This window comes from Salminus brasiliensis, chromosome 12, assembly GCF_030463535.1.
Source record: "Salminus brasiliensis chromosome 12, fSalBra1.hap2, whole genome shotgun sequence".
NCBI classification, from domain to species: Eukaryota; Metazoa; Chordata; class Actinopteri; order Characiformes; family Bryconidae; genus Salminus; species Salminus brasiliensis.
Window position 1 is genome coordinate 6,067,364 of NC_132889.1, and position 16,608 is coordinate 6,083,971.

General features: G+C 45.2%; 1 protein-coding gene across 2 annotated transcripts in view; it reads left to right on the forward strand.

Moving 5' to 3' along the window:
• cacna1ia (calcium voltage-gated channel subunit alpha1 Ia) overlaps nt 1–14,507 on the forward strand; it is a 129,353-nt gene extending 114,846 nt beyond the window's left edge. Inside the window, exons 31-35 of one of the 2 annotated variants that reach the window (XM_072692921.1) lie at nt 6,523–6,669; nt 9,279–9,416; nt 11,929–12,076; nt 12,343–12,575; nt 12,677–14,507. In XM_072692921.1, the coding sequence (XP_072549022.1) occupies nt 6,523–6,669; nt 9,279–9,416; nt 11,929–12,076; nt 12,343–12,575; nt 12,677–13,255 (1,245 nt within the window). In that variant the 3' untranslated portion in view covers nt 13,256–14,507. The remainder of the gene's footprint in view (nt 1–6,522; nt 6,670–9,278; nt 9,417–11,928; nt 12,077–12,342; nt 12,576–12,676) is intronic. The other variant, XM_072692923.1, reaches the window with a different exon arrangement.
• Nucleotides 14,508–16,608: the final 2,101 nt, after the last annotated feature.

Here is a 16,608-nt window from a genome sequence, read left to right on the forward strand (position 1 = left end):
GAGAAAGAAAGAGTGTAAAAGAGTGAAATAAAGAGGGAAAGTGGCAGAAAGTCTGATAGAGCTTGCAGGAAGAGAGTGATGAAGGGATAAAGGGAGCGATGAAACAAGCCAAGGTGAGCAAGAGTGTAAAAGAGTGATGCAAATAAAGATAAAGAGGCATTTGAGTATAGAAAGAGTGCAATAGTGAAATAAAAAGGAGAGATAGTGGAGTGTATGAGAGTCATCTGAGGAAAGGAAGCGTGTAAAAGAGTGAAACCAATCAGGAAAGTGATAGAAAGAGTGATAAAGCCTCCAGAAAGAGAGTGATAAAGAGATAAAGGAAATGTAAACAGCCCAGAAGAGAAAGAGTGTAAAAGAGTGATGCAAATAAAGATAACGAGGCATTGAAGAGTAAAATAGTGAAAAGATAAAAAAGGAGAGATAGTGGCGTGAGAGAGTGAGAGTCAACTGAGGAGAGAGTGAGAGTAAAAAAAGAAGGAAGACAGAAGCTAGATGGGGTATAGGATTGCAGCAGAAAGAGACAGATGAGGGAATGTGAGGATGCCAGTGGATTGGACATTTTTGACCACCAGGTCAGTAGTGATCTTGTCAGTGAGTGCTTATTAATAGAACCCAGAGCAGATGAGTCCTCATGTGTGGTCAGCTGGGTTATATTTAACAGTACTAGAGAGAAGGCGGGCAGGGTGGGGTGGGATAAGGTGTCGAGAGACAGGAGGGAGGTTTATAGCCGGGGTTCAGCTGCAGTTCAATGTATATTTATAGGGGGGTATATTTTGCATGCAGGATGGAGCTATAGCTATAGCATCCGCCCCCCTCCACTGACACACTGACTGTAGCACCACAGTGCTGGTGCTCCACTCTCTGCAGGCTGTCCTGTGGGGGACGCTCATAGAGAGTAAGCCAATTTGCCGGATGCATCCTCTCTTTTCTTTCAGACGGATGGCACACAACACATTCCCTCTCACATCCATCATCACCGGCATAATATTGTGCAGGTCAGCCTCCACAGGCCCCAAAACAGCTCTGACCCATCGAGGCATGGACTCCACAAGACCTCTGAAGGTGTCTTGCACCAAGGCGTTAGTCTTGGCTCTCTTGGACCACGTTTGGTAGGTGCTGACCACTGCATGTCGGGAACACCCCCATAGGACCTGCCTAATGTTTTGGAGATCTCTGACCCAGTCGTCTAGACATCGGAATTTGGCCCTTGTCAGTGTGGCTTAGATTCTTGAATGCTTGACCATTTTTCTGGCTTCCAACACTTGAAACACTGACCGTTCTGGGTAGGATGGGCATCCCTCTGCTCCCATCATTCAGCCTGATGTGGGCTCCTGTAAGCTGATGTAAGTCTAGATGCAACTATAACATCTCTGGAGTTGAGAATGGTGTGCAGTTCTGCAGACAGGAACATCTTGTTGATGAGAGAGGTCAACGAAGAATGGTCAGACAGGTTGGAGCTGACTGAAAGGCTACAGTAACCCAGAGAACCACTCTGTACAATCAAACCTTGAGGTGGATGGGCTACAACAGCAGAAGACCACGTCGGGTACCACTTTTGACAGCCAAGACCAGAAAGCTGAGGCTGCAATGGGCACAGGCTCACCAAAACTGGACAGTTGAAGACAGAGAAACGTAACCTGGTCTAATGAATCTCGTTTTTTTCCACTGGGGCTCATAGATGGCATGGGTCAGGATTTGGTACCAACAGCTCGAATACATGGACCCCCTATGTGCCAACAGTCAAGGCAGGTGATATAATGGTGGGGGGAATGTTTTCCTGCATACCTCAATGGCCTTCCCAGTCACCGGAATGCCCCCATCATGTTCTGCAGCACACTATCAAGCACATGGGTCATTCCGAATGGTGGAGATATTGATCTTCAGCATCTGCAGCTGTGGTTGCCTCAATGGGAGGAGAGCGAGAGCAAATGGTGGGAGTGTGCCGTTTGCGAGAGTGCATCTGTCGACACCGGAATGCTGGGTTCTAATTTGCCGCAGGGCAACAAGGGGGTAGCCTCATTATGGGAGTGCGGCTGAGAGTCAACACACACTGAGTAGCGTGGAGTAATGGTGCCCTGTGGGCTTGACTGCCACCTGTGCCCCAAGGACAAGTTAAACTACGCTAACCATATGCTGCTCTGCTGCCACAACTGACGACAGCTTCGGTATGTTGGACCAGGAGGAAAGCCACGTTACAGGCTACAGCTACTTGTTGTTTTCCTGAACCCTCTTGGGCTGGTCACAGATGCATGTGAGAAAAACATTAGCAAGGCAATGCTTTTTAGCTGGCCTCAGTTTTTATCATTTAGGACAAAAACATGTACATTTACCTTATGATGGAGCTGGCTCCCTGTTCAATGGGTATTCCCAAATGATAGAGCTCCTGGTTGTATTCCATACCCTAATACACCTCATTCTGCTCCTCACCATCAAGCACTTTACAGGTTTAATCTAATAATGATAATAATTAACAAAAATCTTGAGGAAAAGCTTTTTCCTATTGGGCAGATTCCCTAATGGCCAGTGTGTAGGCTTCTACAGGAGCTTGTTCTGAATTTCTGTCTTTAAATGAAGCAGCTTGCCTGATCGCTTTCCAATTCTGCTAAATTACTCAATTTTCTCAATTTTCATGTAATTGTTTATTGGTATAAAGGAATCAAAGGCAGTATGCTCTGTTTCTTTAATGAGGTGCCATTAAGGCAATAAGCTGAAACTACCTGGGGAAATAAAGATTGCTATTAAATAACACCATATTGGCAGTTAAATCAATCCCTAAATTGCCCAGTTGCATAACAGTAGTGTTTATCTGGCATTTCTATTGCTTTTGTCTGGTGTTATACAAAGTGCTCAATTTGAAAAGATTTCTATCCATTATTTGAGAGTCTTTGCTCTTGGTTCTCATGGTCACAATCAAGGACAAAATCACCAACATAAACATGTCCACCAGCCTGGAAGGGTGAGGGCTTGCACTTTTTTTGAGCTACATAAAGTGACACATATCTTCTCGAATTGCCAGAATTTGCTGGTATTTAATGGAATCCATTCTTTCATTTATTAGTGAAAAGTTTCCTGGCTGATCAACCCCTGTGCTTACCAGTTGGAAAGGTGTTCCCTGTGCCACTGGCTGCAACACAAACCCAAGGCATGATTGATCAACCCTAGTGCTTAACAGTTGGAAAGGTGTTCCCTGTGCAGCTGGCTGCAACACAAAGCCAAAGAACGATTGATCAACACCTGTGCTTAACAGTTGGAAAGGTGTTCCCTGTGCAGCTGGCTGCAACACAGTGCCAAAGCATGATTGATCAACTCCTATATTTAACAGTTGGAAAGGTGTTATTTTCATTGTCACCATAAGGTTGTATTCCAACTTCATAAGCCAACAGAAAAGTTTTCCAGGCTTATTTAGATGTTCCTTTTAAAAGTCCTGATGCTGAACTTTGTGGTGAGAACACAGGGAAGGTTTTCTTCTAATGACTAATGACTTTCATGAAGGTATTTGTGTAGGTGTTGCTGCACAGTAGAATAGTGCTCCACCACTCCAAAGTCTAGCTAAATATCATAAAAAGTTTTTTTGCAGCCAAAGGGGAGTGTTTGATTTCTTGCCTTTCTAGCAATCCCATTTTTTGACCAGGAGTGCCCAAAGGTCTGCCCAGAAATGTCTGTTGGTTTGAATAACTAAAGAAAAGATTACCTGATTTCCATCAGAAGTATAGTTTAGTAAAGATTTAAGGAAAACAATAGAAAAACAGCCCAAAGCAGAGGTTCAATTTCGGGTTTTTGCCCATTCCTGACCCTGCAAAGACGTATAGATCTGTGCGACTCTTGGCCCGTCTTGCTGGACTGCTCTTTTGAGGTCTATATATATATATATAGATTTTCAATGATGTTTAGATCTGGGGACTGTCAGGGCCATGGCAAAACCTTCAGCTCATTCTTCTTGATGTAGTCCGTTGTGGATTTTGAGGTGTGTTTGGAATCATTATCCATCTTCAGCATTTCTACAGATGTTGTGATGTTTGCTTCCAGAATTTGCTGGTAGTTAAACAAATGTATTTAAGCATCTGTTAAACCTACAAATCATAGTAGCATTGCCCAGTGTTGTTACTGTCCTTGGGGACTATAAAGTCCCCTCCAGTCCAGCTCTTCTGCAGTTAAACATCTCTTAAAGTGAGGCAGCGAAGGTTGAGTGTGTGTATGTATACTGTATGTATTGTATTTGTGTGTCTATGAGAAGGACTGTACGTTGCATGAGATGCTGTCAAGTGATGTGTAGGCTTTCTCTATAAGTACAGTTACCTACACACTAATCAACAAGGGCTTACTATATGCATCTGAAAAGAGTTCCTTGGCTCATAACAATATAGCAATCCTTCCTGATACAACATCTCTGTATGGAGCCATCTACACAAAATGTTCCCCACCAATGTAAAGAACCCTACATCCAGGCAAAGAACAGTTTGAGCACCCAAATGGCAAAGAACAATTGATCAACCCCTGTGCTTAACAGTTAGAAAAGTGTTCCCTGTGCCACTGGCTGCAACGCAAACCCAAAGCATGATTGATACACCCACAATCCTTAACAGTTAGAAAGGTGTTCCCTGTGCCACTGGCTGCAACACAAACCCAAAGCATGATTGATACACCCACAATGCTTAACAGTTGGAAAGGTGTTCCCTGTGCCACTGGCTGCAAAACAAAACCCAAAGCATGATTGATACACCCACAGTGCTTAACAGTTGGAAAGGTGTTCCCTGTGCCACTGGCTGCAACACAAACCCAAAGCATGATTGATACACCCACAGTGCTTAACAGTTGGAAAGGTGTTCCCTGTGCCACTGGCTGCAAAACAAAACCCAAAGCATGATTGATACACCCACAGTGCTTAACAGTTGGAAAGGTGTTCCCTGTGCCACTGGCTGCAACACAAACCCAAAGCATGATTGATACACCCACAGTGCTTAACAGTTGGAAAGGTGTTCCCTGTGCCACTGGATGCAAAACAAAACCCAAAGCATGATTGATACACCCACAGTGCTTAACAGTTGGAAAGGTGTTCCCGGTGCCACTGGCTGCAACACAAACCCAAAGCATGATTGATACACCCACAGTGCTTAACAGTTGGAAAGGTGTTCCCTGTGCCACTGGCTGCAACACAAACCCAAAGCATGATTGATACACCCACAGTGCTTAACAGTTGGAAAGGTGTTCCCTGTGCCACTGGCTGCAAAACAAAACCCAAAGTATGATTGATACACCCACAGTGCTTAACAGTTGGAAAGGTGTTCCCTGTGCCACTGGCTGCAAAACAAAACCCAAAGCATGATTGATACACCCACAGTGCTTAACAGTTGGAAAGGTGTTCCCTGTGCCACTGGCTGCAAAACAAAACCCAAAGCATGATTGATACACCCACAGTGCTTAACAGTTGGAAAGGTGTTCCCTGTGCCACTGGCTGCAACACAAACCCAAAGCATGATTGATACACCCACAGTGCTTAACAGTTGGAAAGGTGTTCCCTGTGCCACTGGCTGCAAAACAAAACCCAAAGCATGATTGATACACCCACAGTGCTTAACAGTTGGAAAGGTGTTCCCTGTGCCACTGGCTGCAACACAAACCCAAAGCATGATTGATACACCCACAGTGCTTAACAGTTGGAAAGGTGTTCCCTGTGCCACTGGATGCAAAACAAAACCCAAAGCATGATTGATACACCCACAGTGCTTAACAGTTGGAAAGGTGTTCCCGGTGCCACTGGCTGCAACACAAACCCAAAGCATGATTGATACACCCACAGTGCTTAACAGTTGGAAAGGTGTTCCCTGTGCCACTGGCTGCAACACAAACCCAAAGCATGATTGATACACCCACAGTGCTTAACAGTTGGAAAGGTGTTCCCTGTGCCACTGGCTGCAACACAAACCCAAAGCATGATTGATACACCCACAGTGCTTAACAGTTGGAAAGGTGTTCCCTGTGCCACTGGCTGCAACACAAACCCAAAGCATGATTGATACACCCACAGTGCTTAACAGTTGGAAAGGTGTTCCCTGTGCCACTGGCTGCAAAACAAAACCCAAAGCATGATTGATACACCCACAGTGCTTAACAGTTGGAAAGGTGTTCCCTGTGCAGCTGGCTGCAACACAAACTCTTTGACTTGTTATAGTTCTATACAGGACCCTTAAAGAGCCCTTTTTAGGTTTATATCAGCAGTTTGACATTCTGGCAGTTGTCCTTTACATTATGTCCAACTTTCAGGAGGAATGAACCAATAGAAGTTCTCCAGAATTAGTATTAACATATTAAATTTTAAGAAGGGTTTTCCTACCCCTATAAAGTTGCCATTTTGGATATACAAGGTTTTTGCTTGATAGCAATGGTGTATTGTCTAATAATTTTTTTTTTTAAATGTATGCCATTCTCTCGAGCGCAGTCTCTCTGAGTGACTGCCTGTCTCTTGTTGTAAGTGACATGACGATGATGTTATTGACTGTAGCACGATGTATGTTTGTGTCCCAGGAGAATCTGTGGCTGGACAGCGTCTCTCTGCTCATCAAGGACTCCTTTGAGGGAGAGATGCTGTTGATTGACAACCTGTCAGGCTCAGTCTTCCACCACTACTCCTCCCCTCCAGTGTGCAAAGACTGCAAGAGTCATCCTCAAGAGGTAAAGGCTAGCAGATAGCTGATACTGTAACCATTTGGCTCATGTATCAACCAAGAAATGCACAAATGGTTACTGGTTTGCTGTCTTTCTGGACACTGCTTTTAAAAACAGAACTTTTAAAGACTTTGAAGACCTCCCCCTGAATGTGATTGGTCAGCAGCAAAAAAAACAAGGCCATGTACAGGTCAGGACAAGCGGCTTTAGTACTTCTTTAGTATGACCTGCTGCAAACACCTCACACAGCTTCTGGCAGCATTCCTGAGGGATCTTAGCCCATTCCTCTAGGCGGTGGCCTCCAGTTCAGTATTAGCTTTCTAGGTTGATCGGACTCGAAGAGACCGGAGAGTACGGAGCCATGTTTGCCTTGTAATCGGTCAGGGGTACGCTGACGTAAACCTGACCCATGGAAACCATAGCAATACTAGTGAATACTGGTGAAGTTGGTGTACTGGTGGTGGTGTTTACACTGGGGGCCCTGAGGAGCCCGGTTCACTTCATTGGAGTGAATACTTATATTTAGGTTTCCAGAGGCTCATTATCCATCTTAAGAATGTATGTATTGCTTCTGTTGTAAAACTGCTTTCAAGGGCTTTCTGTTATCTATGTGTACGTTCACAGTGACCCGCCTACACGCTCAATCCCTAACAGTTGCGTCCATCACCATGACAGACAGGACAGGGACGGTTGGGGAAATAAGTAATTCAAGCAATAACCTCCTCACCTGTCATTCCTTCTTTCTGCTTGTCTGCAGACAGTGTCGACCCATCAATCTGCTCTTCTCTCGTCTTTCTGCTCTCCATCCATAGCTGATTTATGAAGGCTCTCCTCATACTCTCTGTCTCTGTCTCTCTCTCTCTTCTTCTGACTCTTCTGTGAGTGTCTCTCATTACTCAGATATTTCAGAGCTAGACCCTTTTTTCTTGCTCCCTCGCTCTATCTGAAGCAAACCGCTCTGCCTATCTGCCTCGCAGCTCAAACCCAGTTCAGAAAAGGAATCGCTGCCAAAAGACTTGCTAGAAATGCTGGGGAGATCAAATGCGCTAAAGATTCACTTCCAGTACAGGACTCTCCTGCAGTGTGGAAGTCAGGCCGACTTAAAATGATGCCTTATCTGATTACAGAGTGTTTTGTTTTGAGTTCACTCAACCTAGTTCAGTCAGAAGTTCTCCCAACTCACCAAACATCTCAGTTTGGTCAACAGTACATGATGAGGTTGTGGCTCCTCTCCCTCAATTTTCTTACCATTCATTCCCGACAGCAGGTTAAAACACAACCGGTCACATTGGGGGAGGCCTTTCTGTTCTCAGACTCCTGACCATGGAAGGCTGTGGGATGTTGATGGGATTCAAACTTATGACCTCCTGTATCTTGATAAGCATGCAGTTAAACAGTGGTGCGACTTTAGAGCCGTGAAACTGTGTACATTTGATACTGTGTCTAAAAAAATTGGGAAGCTTAATTAACTCAGAACTGTGCTTTTATGTACCTAGCAGGAATCAGACGTCAGTTTGAGGTCAGGAAGATGTTGGACTTCAACATCAGACAGATGTTGAATTTGAATTGAAAATGAAAATCGGGTTGACGTTAAAACCTTAAGTTGTACAGACACTGAGTTTTGGTTGGAAATCTATCAAAATCTATCAAAAAATCAACATTGGGTTAATAGCAAGTTCCAACATCAGACAGACATTGATTTTTAATTGAAAATGGAAATCGGGGTTGATGTCAAAATGCTACATTGATTATTGGTTGGAAATCAATAGTCACATATTCGACAAAAACCAGCATTGGGTTTACATCAAGCTCTAATGTTAGACAGATGTTGGCACATTAACATCTAACAACATTAGCATTCTACATTGTGTGGATGTTAACGTTCACAGTTTAGCAGATGTTGGGTCACAACACACTTGCCATTGCTATGGCTGACCCGTGAGTGCCTTAACTGGCCTGTATCTGACCAAGAGTCTTCTGCTGTCTGGGGTCTGGGGTCTGCTGTGTGGGGTTTGCTGTCAGGGGTCTGCTATCTAGGAAAGTATTTCTACTGAGGTTTGTCATGGCTGTTGAACTCTAACTCCAACTGTAGCCCACTATGGCTGTGTTGCAGCACCCTACCATTCTGCGGTGGTATGTGTCCCAAAGGAACGTTGTAAGTGTGGGTCAGAACTGGGCCATGATTGGTTTTCTGGTCTGGTCTGGGTTGCAAACATTTCACACAGTAGGTTAGATGTCGGCCACATGTGTTCCAGAGTTGACATACCATGACAAACCTTATATGTGTCTACTACAGTTGGGCCAGTTTTGGGCCACAACCCACTTGCCATTGCCCAAACCGACCTGTAACACCATAAAAAGGGTGTATTTGGCCCAGAATAGTCTCATGTCTGGAGCTCTGCTATGTAGAATCATCTATCTAAGAAAGCATTTTCACTTCGGGCCAAAAACCGGCCCAACTGTGTTCTGCGCCACCTAGATTCAAGCAAAGTCATTGCTACAGAGGTATGTAGGCCAGAACTGGGAACATGTTCCAGGAAAGAAACAGCAAAGGAAAAGAGCTTTGGCGTTCCAGCTGAGGGCACCGCTGATGTTCATGTTGTTTGTTCCAACAGCAGATCCACATGGCTGAGCTGGAGCAGGCATCTCTGCGATCCGAGCAACTCTCGGACAAATCCTCCTCTCCGGCGTTGCCTGATGACCTCAGCCTGGACGAGCAGAGCATGTTCCAGCTGGCAGTGAGGGAGAGCAAGGTGAGCATGGTGATGATGTTGGGTTCCTCGAGGGTTCTTCACTATACATCTAACCATGACTACTCAAGAAAGTTTGGCTGCTTAAATGGTTTTGAAAGTGTTCTTGGAGGACAACCTTTTGTAGATGGGTCTCTATATTTAACCAACCCTTTTTTTACAGTAGTGATGACCAGTTGAGTGTACAGGTAAAGGCTCTACATCTGTTGATGCCCAATATGTGTTAGCCATTATCTAGCCCTTCATCAGAGGTCAGTCTCTGACCACAGAGCTGCTATTTTTGGGTGGCGGATTTGCTCTTAACCTAGCAGTGACACTTATCCTGATGTTTGAAACAGCCCAAAACACACCATTGTCACTGCTGTGCTGAGAATGGTCCACCATCCAAATAATGTCTGGTCAGCAGGGTCAGGGGGTTCTAATAGTGTGAACCAGCCCACATGATATAATTGTGCTATCTGCAGTGGTTTCCTGCCTTTTCAAAGCATTCAGATTTTCCAGGGCTTCAGTGCATCAGCTTTTGTGGAAGCTCTATTGGGCATGGTCTTGCGAAAGTGCCACACAATGTGAAGGGAGGAACTGTCGCCCGGGGCTACATAATCCATTCCCGTAAAGAGCCTGCTGAGCATGCGTGCGCCGAGTGCTACCTGCTGCTGTTTTTTCCACTTCCGTAATCTCTTAAGTCTCTCTCAGCTTTAGCTTATAATGAGGCCTAATCAGTGAAAATGACCATGAACTCCTGCTAATTAGACCAAGGAAATCAAATAAATATGTCCTGCAGGGTGGTTTTCTCAATTTCTCTAGAATTTATTAAACCTCTTTTTCTGCGTTTTGCTGGCACAGGTTGAGGAAGCTCAGAACTTAAATAAAACGGGTTCCCTCAGAGGATGCAGCTTAATCTCTGTAATTGATAGACTTAGGAAAAGCTTTTCTGGTAGGGTATCCATGATACCATCAGAATCATATCAATACTAGCAGATTATTCCTAAAAAGCCAATATTTGATGCATTAGTTGGAGCTGGAAAAATTGTTACTCCCTAGATGCGACTGACATGCTACGCTAAGGTTTCTGCCTGAAACAGTGGTAAATGCTACACAATGCTAATCCACAGGGATTCAATCCCAGTTTCTACATTTAATAAATGTTTAGGGAGCAGCAATGGCCCACAATTCCCATTTTGTTGTGCTCATATTTACTAGAATCTTAATAGGACTTTTTACCTGTTTAATTCTGTTGCAGAGGCTGCCTAGCAACCACTAATCAACTCCATAGCAGCCACCTGGCAGCCACTAAGAAACATCATAGTAACCGCTGATCAGGATACTGTAGCGACACCAATCGACTCCAGACCAACCTCCAGTGAATACTGTAGAAACTGCTGTTGCAATACTCTAGCGATTACAAAGCAACACCTGGCAAAGCCATGGCATCACCACAGCAACCACATAGAAACACTTTAGGAACTACTAAGGAACTCCATAGCATCCACTTGGGATACTAGCAGCATCTGATGTTGCATCTTGAAGCACTTAGCAACACCATAGTAAGCACCTAGCAACACTGTGGTAACTGCATACTGAAAACTATTCACCCCAGTGACCACATTGCAACAACCTAGCAACTCCATGGTAATATGAACAAACATCAACTGCACAAGCATTCTGCACCATTTTGCTTTGACACCATAACAACCACTTAGTGACCCTATAGCAACCACCTGGGACACCATAGTAACTGTCTAGCAACCAGCTAGCAACACCATAACAACCACTTGGGTTATCATAGCAACCACAGAGCTGTAGCAACCATTTCCCAAAAACAATTCACTCTAGGGGCCTTGTAGCAACAGCCTAGAAAATCCCTGGAAATTTGAACCACTTTAGCTGCACAGGCCTTCAGTAAAGCACTTTTCCGGTTCTATTTAATAGTCTTTAATCTATTAGTCAAGCTGCCATAAGTATTTTGCAGGATTTTCAGGATTTTTCTTATGGTGCAACACAAAACCTCTCCACTGTGCCTGGCTTAATTGCATGTTGGTTTTATATAGCACTGTCTCAGAGCAGCATTAAGTCTACTGGCTACTGTCTAGCTTCAGACTCTGAGCTAGAGAGCTCTGCTAGCACAGAGTACATCTCGCGTACAGTGATGCTACCATCCTCCCAGACAGTGCTGTTGTGAAGTGCAATTTGAATGTTTCCCTCACACCTTGTTTTCAAACATAAGCAGTTTATCCATTCATGTCATTTTATGAGGAGGAATAAAAGGCAACAAGCTTCTACAAACGGTGAGGCTATACCATAGCAGCTCTGCAGAAGCTATACCTTACATACAGTACACACATTCGCTCGCCTAAAGGGGCAACATCAGGCGCTGTTGGAGGTCGATGCAAGCTAGATGAGTTCATTTCAACCTGAACCCCGGTGGCGACGACTGTAGAGAGCGAACAGCTGCTGCATGGGCATAAAAGTGCTAATGCTCTAATGCTAACTGAGCTTTTGTCTGCTGTCCGCCCAGGAGGAGCGAAGCGGTGGGGAGGATGCAGCAGCAGCAGGAGGTGGAAAGGAGGTGATGAGGCGGCCGTGCCGGGTACACAGCGCCGGGGCCGAAGACGGAGCTCAGAGACAGCTCCAGCACCCTCACACGCCGGCCCGCCATAGTATAGGTAACTACAATAGAGCAGGCCCAGTTCTTAGGTATCTGGTACCAAGGTGTTAGAAGCAGATCTTTTAAGACCTGCCTGCCATGTTTTGGAAATGCTCTGACCCGGGCAGTCGGTCATCCTCCTGCTTCCAATACATCTCCTTCATGAACTGATGGTTCACTTGCTGTCTATTATGTAGGTCCCACCAGTCACTGGCTTTTGACCAGTCACTGGTATCATGTCCTGTATGAGTGAATCCCTGCCTTCCTGGATTTGTCTTTCTACAGGTGGTGCTCCATGTAGCAGCAGTAGCAGAGGAGATGGAGGAGTTTCTGGAGGTACGGGCGACTCCTCCACGCTTTTCCATCTCCCTGCAGAGTTCTTCCATCCAGCAGCAGCAGCCCTGCCAGCACCCCCCAAAGGTCAAGTGGGCCATAAACCCAGAGGCCTCAGAATGACCTCTCCTGCATCCTGGGCCTCCCTACGCTCCCCTGGAGCCTGCAAACTGCTCACCTCACAGGTAGAAGCATTTTGGTGGCCTCATTAAAGATAAGCTTTATAGACGTGGTGGTTTTTTGCCCGCCTGCCTTGCCTTTACTCTTTGTGTCTCTGCGTCCTCAGTATGCATCTCACAGCGACTCGTCCCTGGCCACGGGTAGCTCAGAGGGAAGCCTGCAGACCACCATGGAGGAAGGGCTGAGCTTCAGCGTTTCATCTCCGCTCGACCCGGACTTCCCGCTGCCTCTGCTGGAGCCACTGCCCGACAGGGGCACTGCTGGCCTTTCCACAGAGACCCTGAGACCGGCTGATTCGGCTGCGTTTAACCTTCTGGCCACAAGGGGACACCAGCGCAGTCAGAGCAGCAGCAGCACCAGAGAGACCCGGCAGGGCTCCAGCCAGGCCTGCAACAGTGAACAGTTGTCAGAGACACTGAGCAGCTTGTCGTTAACATCACTGCTTTCACCTAGCTCTCTAGCGGCCCCTTCAGTGAAGAAGTGCAACAGTACGGGGGATTTGGAGCAGGGCACCATTTCGGCCCGGGGCAGAGAGGCGAAGCAACTGTTTGTGACGGACTCCCAGGGCCACCTCGCCACCCCATGGGTGGAGGGGAGGAAAGGGGCTAGGAAAGCACCATCGGAAGCGTCAGGATTTCAAGGAGAAAGTAGAGTAACGGTGGCGGCTTCCCGGAAGAACAGATGAAACATTCTTTTTTTGGTTGTTGTTGTTCCACTCTACGGTCCACCACTCTACCTCTCCGTGTGGGTTTGGTTTGTTGTTTTTTCTTTGGTATGCTTTATGTTTCGGGCACGGAGACATTTGAAGCGTGAGATTCCGTACTACAAACCGAAAAACAAAACCTGATCTCTCTCTGTTCTCGATCTCTCTCTCTTTTCATTTGGGGCCTCTTTCCAATTTGTACAAGCTCATGGGAGTGATTCCTACCTGTGGTCGAGAGGGCTGTGGAAGAGCTTGGTTAGGGGAAGTCCTTTCCATCGGAGCGAAGGTGGAAGGAGGCATAACTCCTCGAAGAGCCAGGAGTGGGTCCAGACGACCCGCTTAAATCAGGGAGTCCGAAAGCTAGAGCAAGTGTCGCAGGAGTCACAGGAATCGCACGAGTTGTTGGCGGAATTAACGTTTTTCCGTTTGCGTTTTTATCGGATTACATACTAAAGAATCCAAAACCCAAAACCAAGACTCAAGTACGTAGCGAGAACGGGACTGCGGTACAGAACTTTTTTTTATTTTTTGCTTCTTGTAGAAAGGGCATGCACATGCAATTAGGAATAAAGCATCTTGCGGTGGAAGGTTATAGAATCCCAGCTATATTCAGCAACATCGTGCACATGCAGTAAATCGTAGAACGTTATTGTGTGCTTGCATGCGTCCGTGTGTATGTGTGTTTCCATGTCTGTGTGTGCGTGTCTTTGTGTGTATGTGCGGTTGAGGGGAAGGAAAGGAAAAGGAAGCGTCCCGAGGCTTTTCATTCAAGGGCCTCAATTCAAGGGCCTAGATTCAAGAGCCTAGATTGGGTCTTTGGCGGGTGAGCACCCATCCAGGCCAGATGCTACCAAGTGGAGCTGGATTGATGAGAGAGAGATGGAAGGCTCTGGACGAGTCTTCACTCGAGGACAACTGAAGGATATAAACAAATTTACAAACTCCATGTGCAAAGCAAAAAAAAAAAAAAAAAAAAAAAAAGATATTCACAATCTTCTGCATGAAGGCGTCTTTCTGCAGACAAGCTGAAGTTTTAAACACACCGAACCATGTGAAGATGTCAATGCTGGATGATAGCAGTCAGATTTTTACTCAGATATTTTTTATAAACTGGTTTGGCGGTAAAGCAAATTGGGGGAATTGGATATGTTGTGGTTGCCTTGTCTTTACCCCATCCCTGATGTTTCTCCGTCATATTTGAAGCTGTTTCCTGCAAGTGACTTCCAGTTTTATAACTTTGGCTAACTTGGGTGGGCGGGTGGGTTGGCTTTTGTACACGGGGAGAAAACAACCATGCAAAAAAGTGTATTTTAAAAATGTAGGTTGGGGTTTGTTCGTGGATTTTAAGAGGCGAAATCTTCCAGAAGCAAAGGAGGATTCTCGTGGAGCTGGTGCTCCACTGGAAGACGACATTGTGAAGGTTGTGGTGGAAATCGGAAGCCTCTGCTTTGTGGTACGGATTGAGAGAAACAACATTCTGAAAGCTTTAATTTGAGTGTCATATGACATTACAAGGTTTATTAGATAGTAAATATTAGGTATTTACATGGTACTGTTCTCTGGCATGGTGACGGGACTGGACTCTGTAAGACCTTTCTTGCAATTTGCACTCCGATTTGCTCTACATACCATCGCTAGTTCATTGAACTTGACCAGACACTTGATTCATGTACATGTATCTTTTAAACCTGTAAGTATGACACTCAAAGCATCCAACGCGAAACCAGTGTTTTAGTGTAGTCTACTGTAGCATTTAGCATCCCTGATGTGTTTCCTTGCTAGAAATCAAGGGATTCGAAATTCAAACGGCTTGACCTGTTGAACTTCATTTGATCGGTAGTGGTTGTCTGTCCATAATGTGGAGATATTATTGACTGACCAATGTACAGTATATCAATGGTGTTGTGGTATATAACCAAGACCACATTAGCTCTACTCACAGTGCTTGCATTGCGCTGGAAAAAATTACAGTGCTAGGGTTTATAAAAAAAAAATGATAAAAGACACAATTCTGAAGGGCTTTCTCACTTTTCCAAGATCTTACCAAACTATCTTGGACGTTTCAAGACAATTCCGCTTATCAACAAGACAAACAAGACATTTGGGAGGTTAGATGGATCGATACAGCAATAAGGTATAGCTTCATACGCCCTTATTATGTCTCAATAGGTTGATTATTTTTACCATAGTAGAATAGAGCAACCCCCATAGTCCAAGTAGGCGTAACCGCCAGACCTAGGGGCTAATACGAATACACAGTTTTCCTTATGGACTGCCACCGGTTCCGATGAAATAAATGAGGTCATTTAGAACTCAGGGCCTTGGAACATACCACTAACAAATGCTCTGGTTTTTCAGAGCTGGGAGACTTTATGGGAAATTATGGGTAAATCTGAGTGTTTGCATTGAGACACCTCCTTTAATGCCCTGATCTCATAAGCTTACATCAGTGTATCATGAATATGGCACAACACTGGCACTGACCGCTGAACAGATTGGCCCGATCCTGTGACAGATTTGTAGCATTTGTTACGGGCGAGGGCCGTTTCCTTTGGATCTTCAAAGAACGTCTACGTTAAACCATTAGCTCTGCCCCCCATCCATACCCATACTGTTTGTTAGCATACTATTAAACGGGTATGCTTATGCTAATTCCTGCTAATTTGCAATTGTATGAGAACTGACTGCAAGATAACCGTTGCTGTATTCTTAGCAGTAGCCAAATGTGTCCAAAGTTTTGATATCTAAAACGAACCAGTGAGACGACGCTATGGATGATGCTGGGTGTCATGTCATGTTTATGAAAGGCTTATGTAAGGTTAATGGCTAATGGCGTAGAGTATTAGATGAGGTTGTTATTTTTATTATCAGGCACTCTAGGATGGACTGTGTCATTGCTGAGGTGAACGTATGTACATAACTTTGTATATTGAACTGCATGTGTGCTATGCTACCAATGACAATGAAACCTTCATGCATTTTCGAGAGTCTGAGGGTGAGAAAGATTCCCTTCGATTCTTTTCCGCACCCTAGAAGTCTTCCTTGTTTTACTCGGAGCTGAAGCCGTGCTGACGTGGGGCCCTTCGCTTCCCAGCACGACTGACTGTGTATGTGTCCTATATTTCCAACAAGATGGCCTACGGTTAGCCATAGCCTGAGACTGTCAAACTAGCCCTCAGAACCAAACTAGCCCTCATCTGATGTTTAAACTCCAACATGTGTGTGCTGGTAGATCCATTGATTCATCCCGGCTGTAGGGCCAGCCTTTCAGTTGTTGTATGCATTTTCAAGCCGCTATATCCCCTCTAAGCTGTGGAAGGTGTAAAGAAACTAGC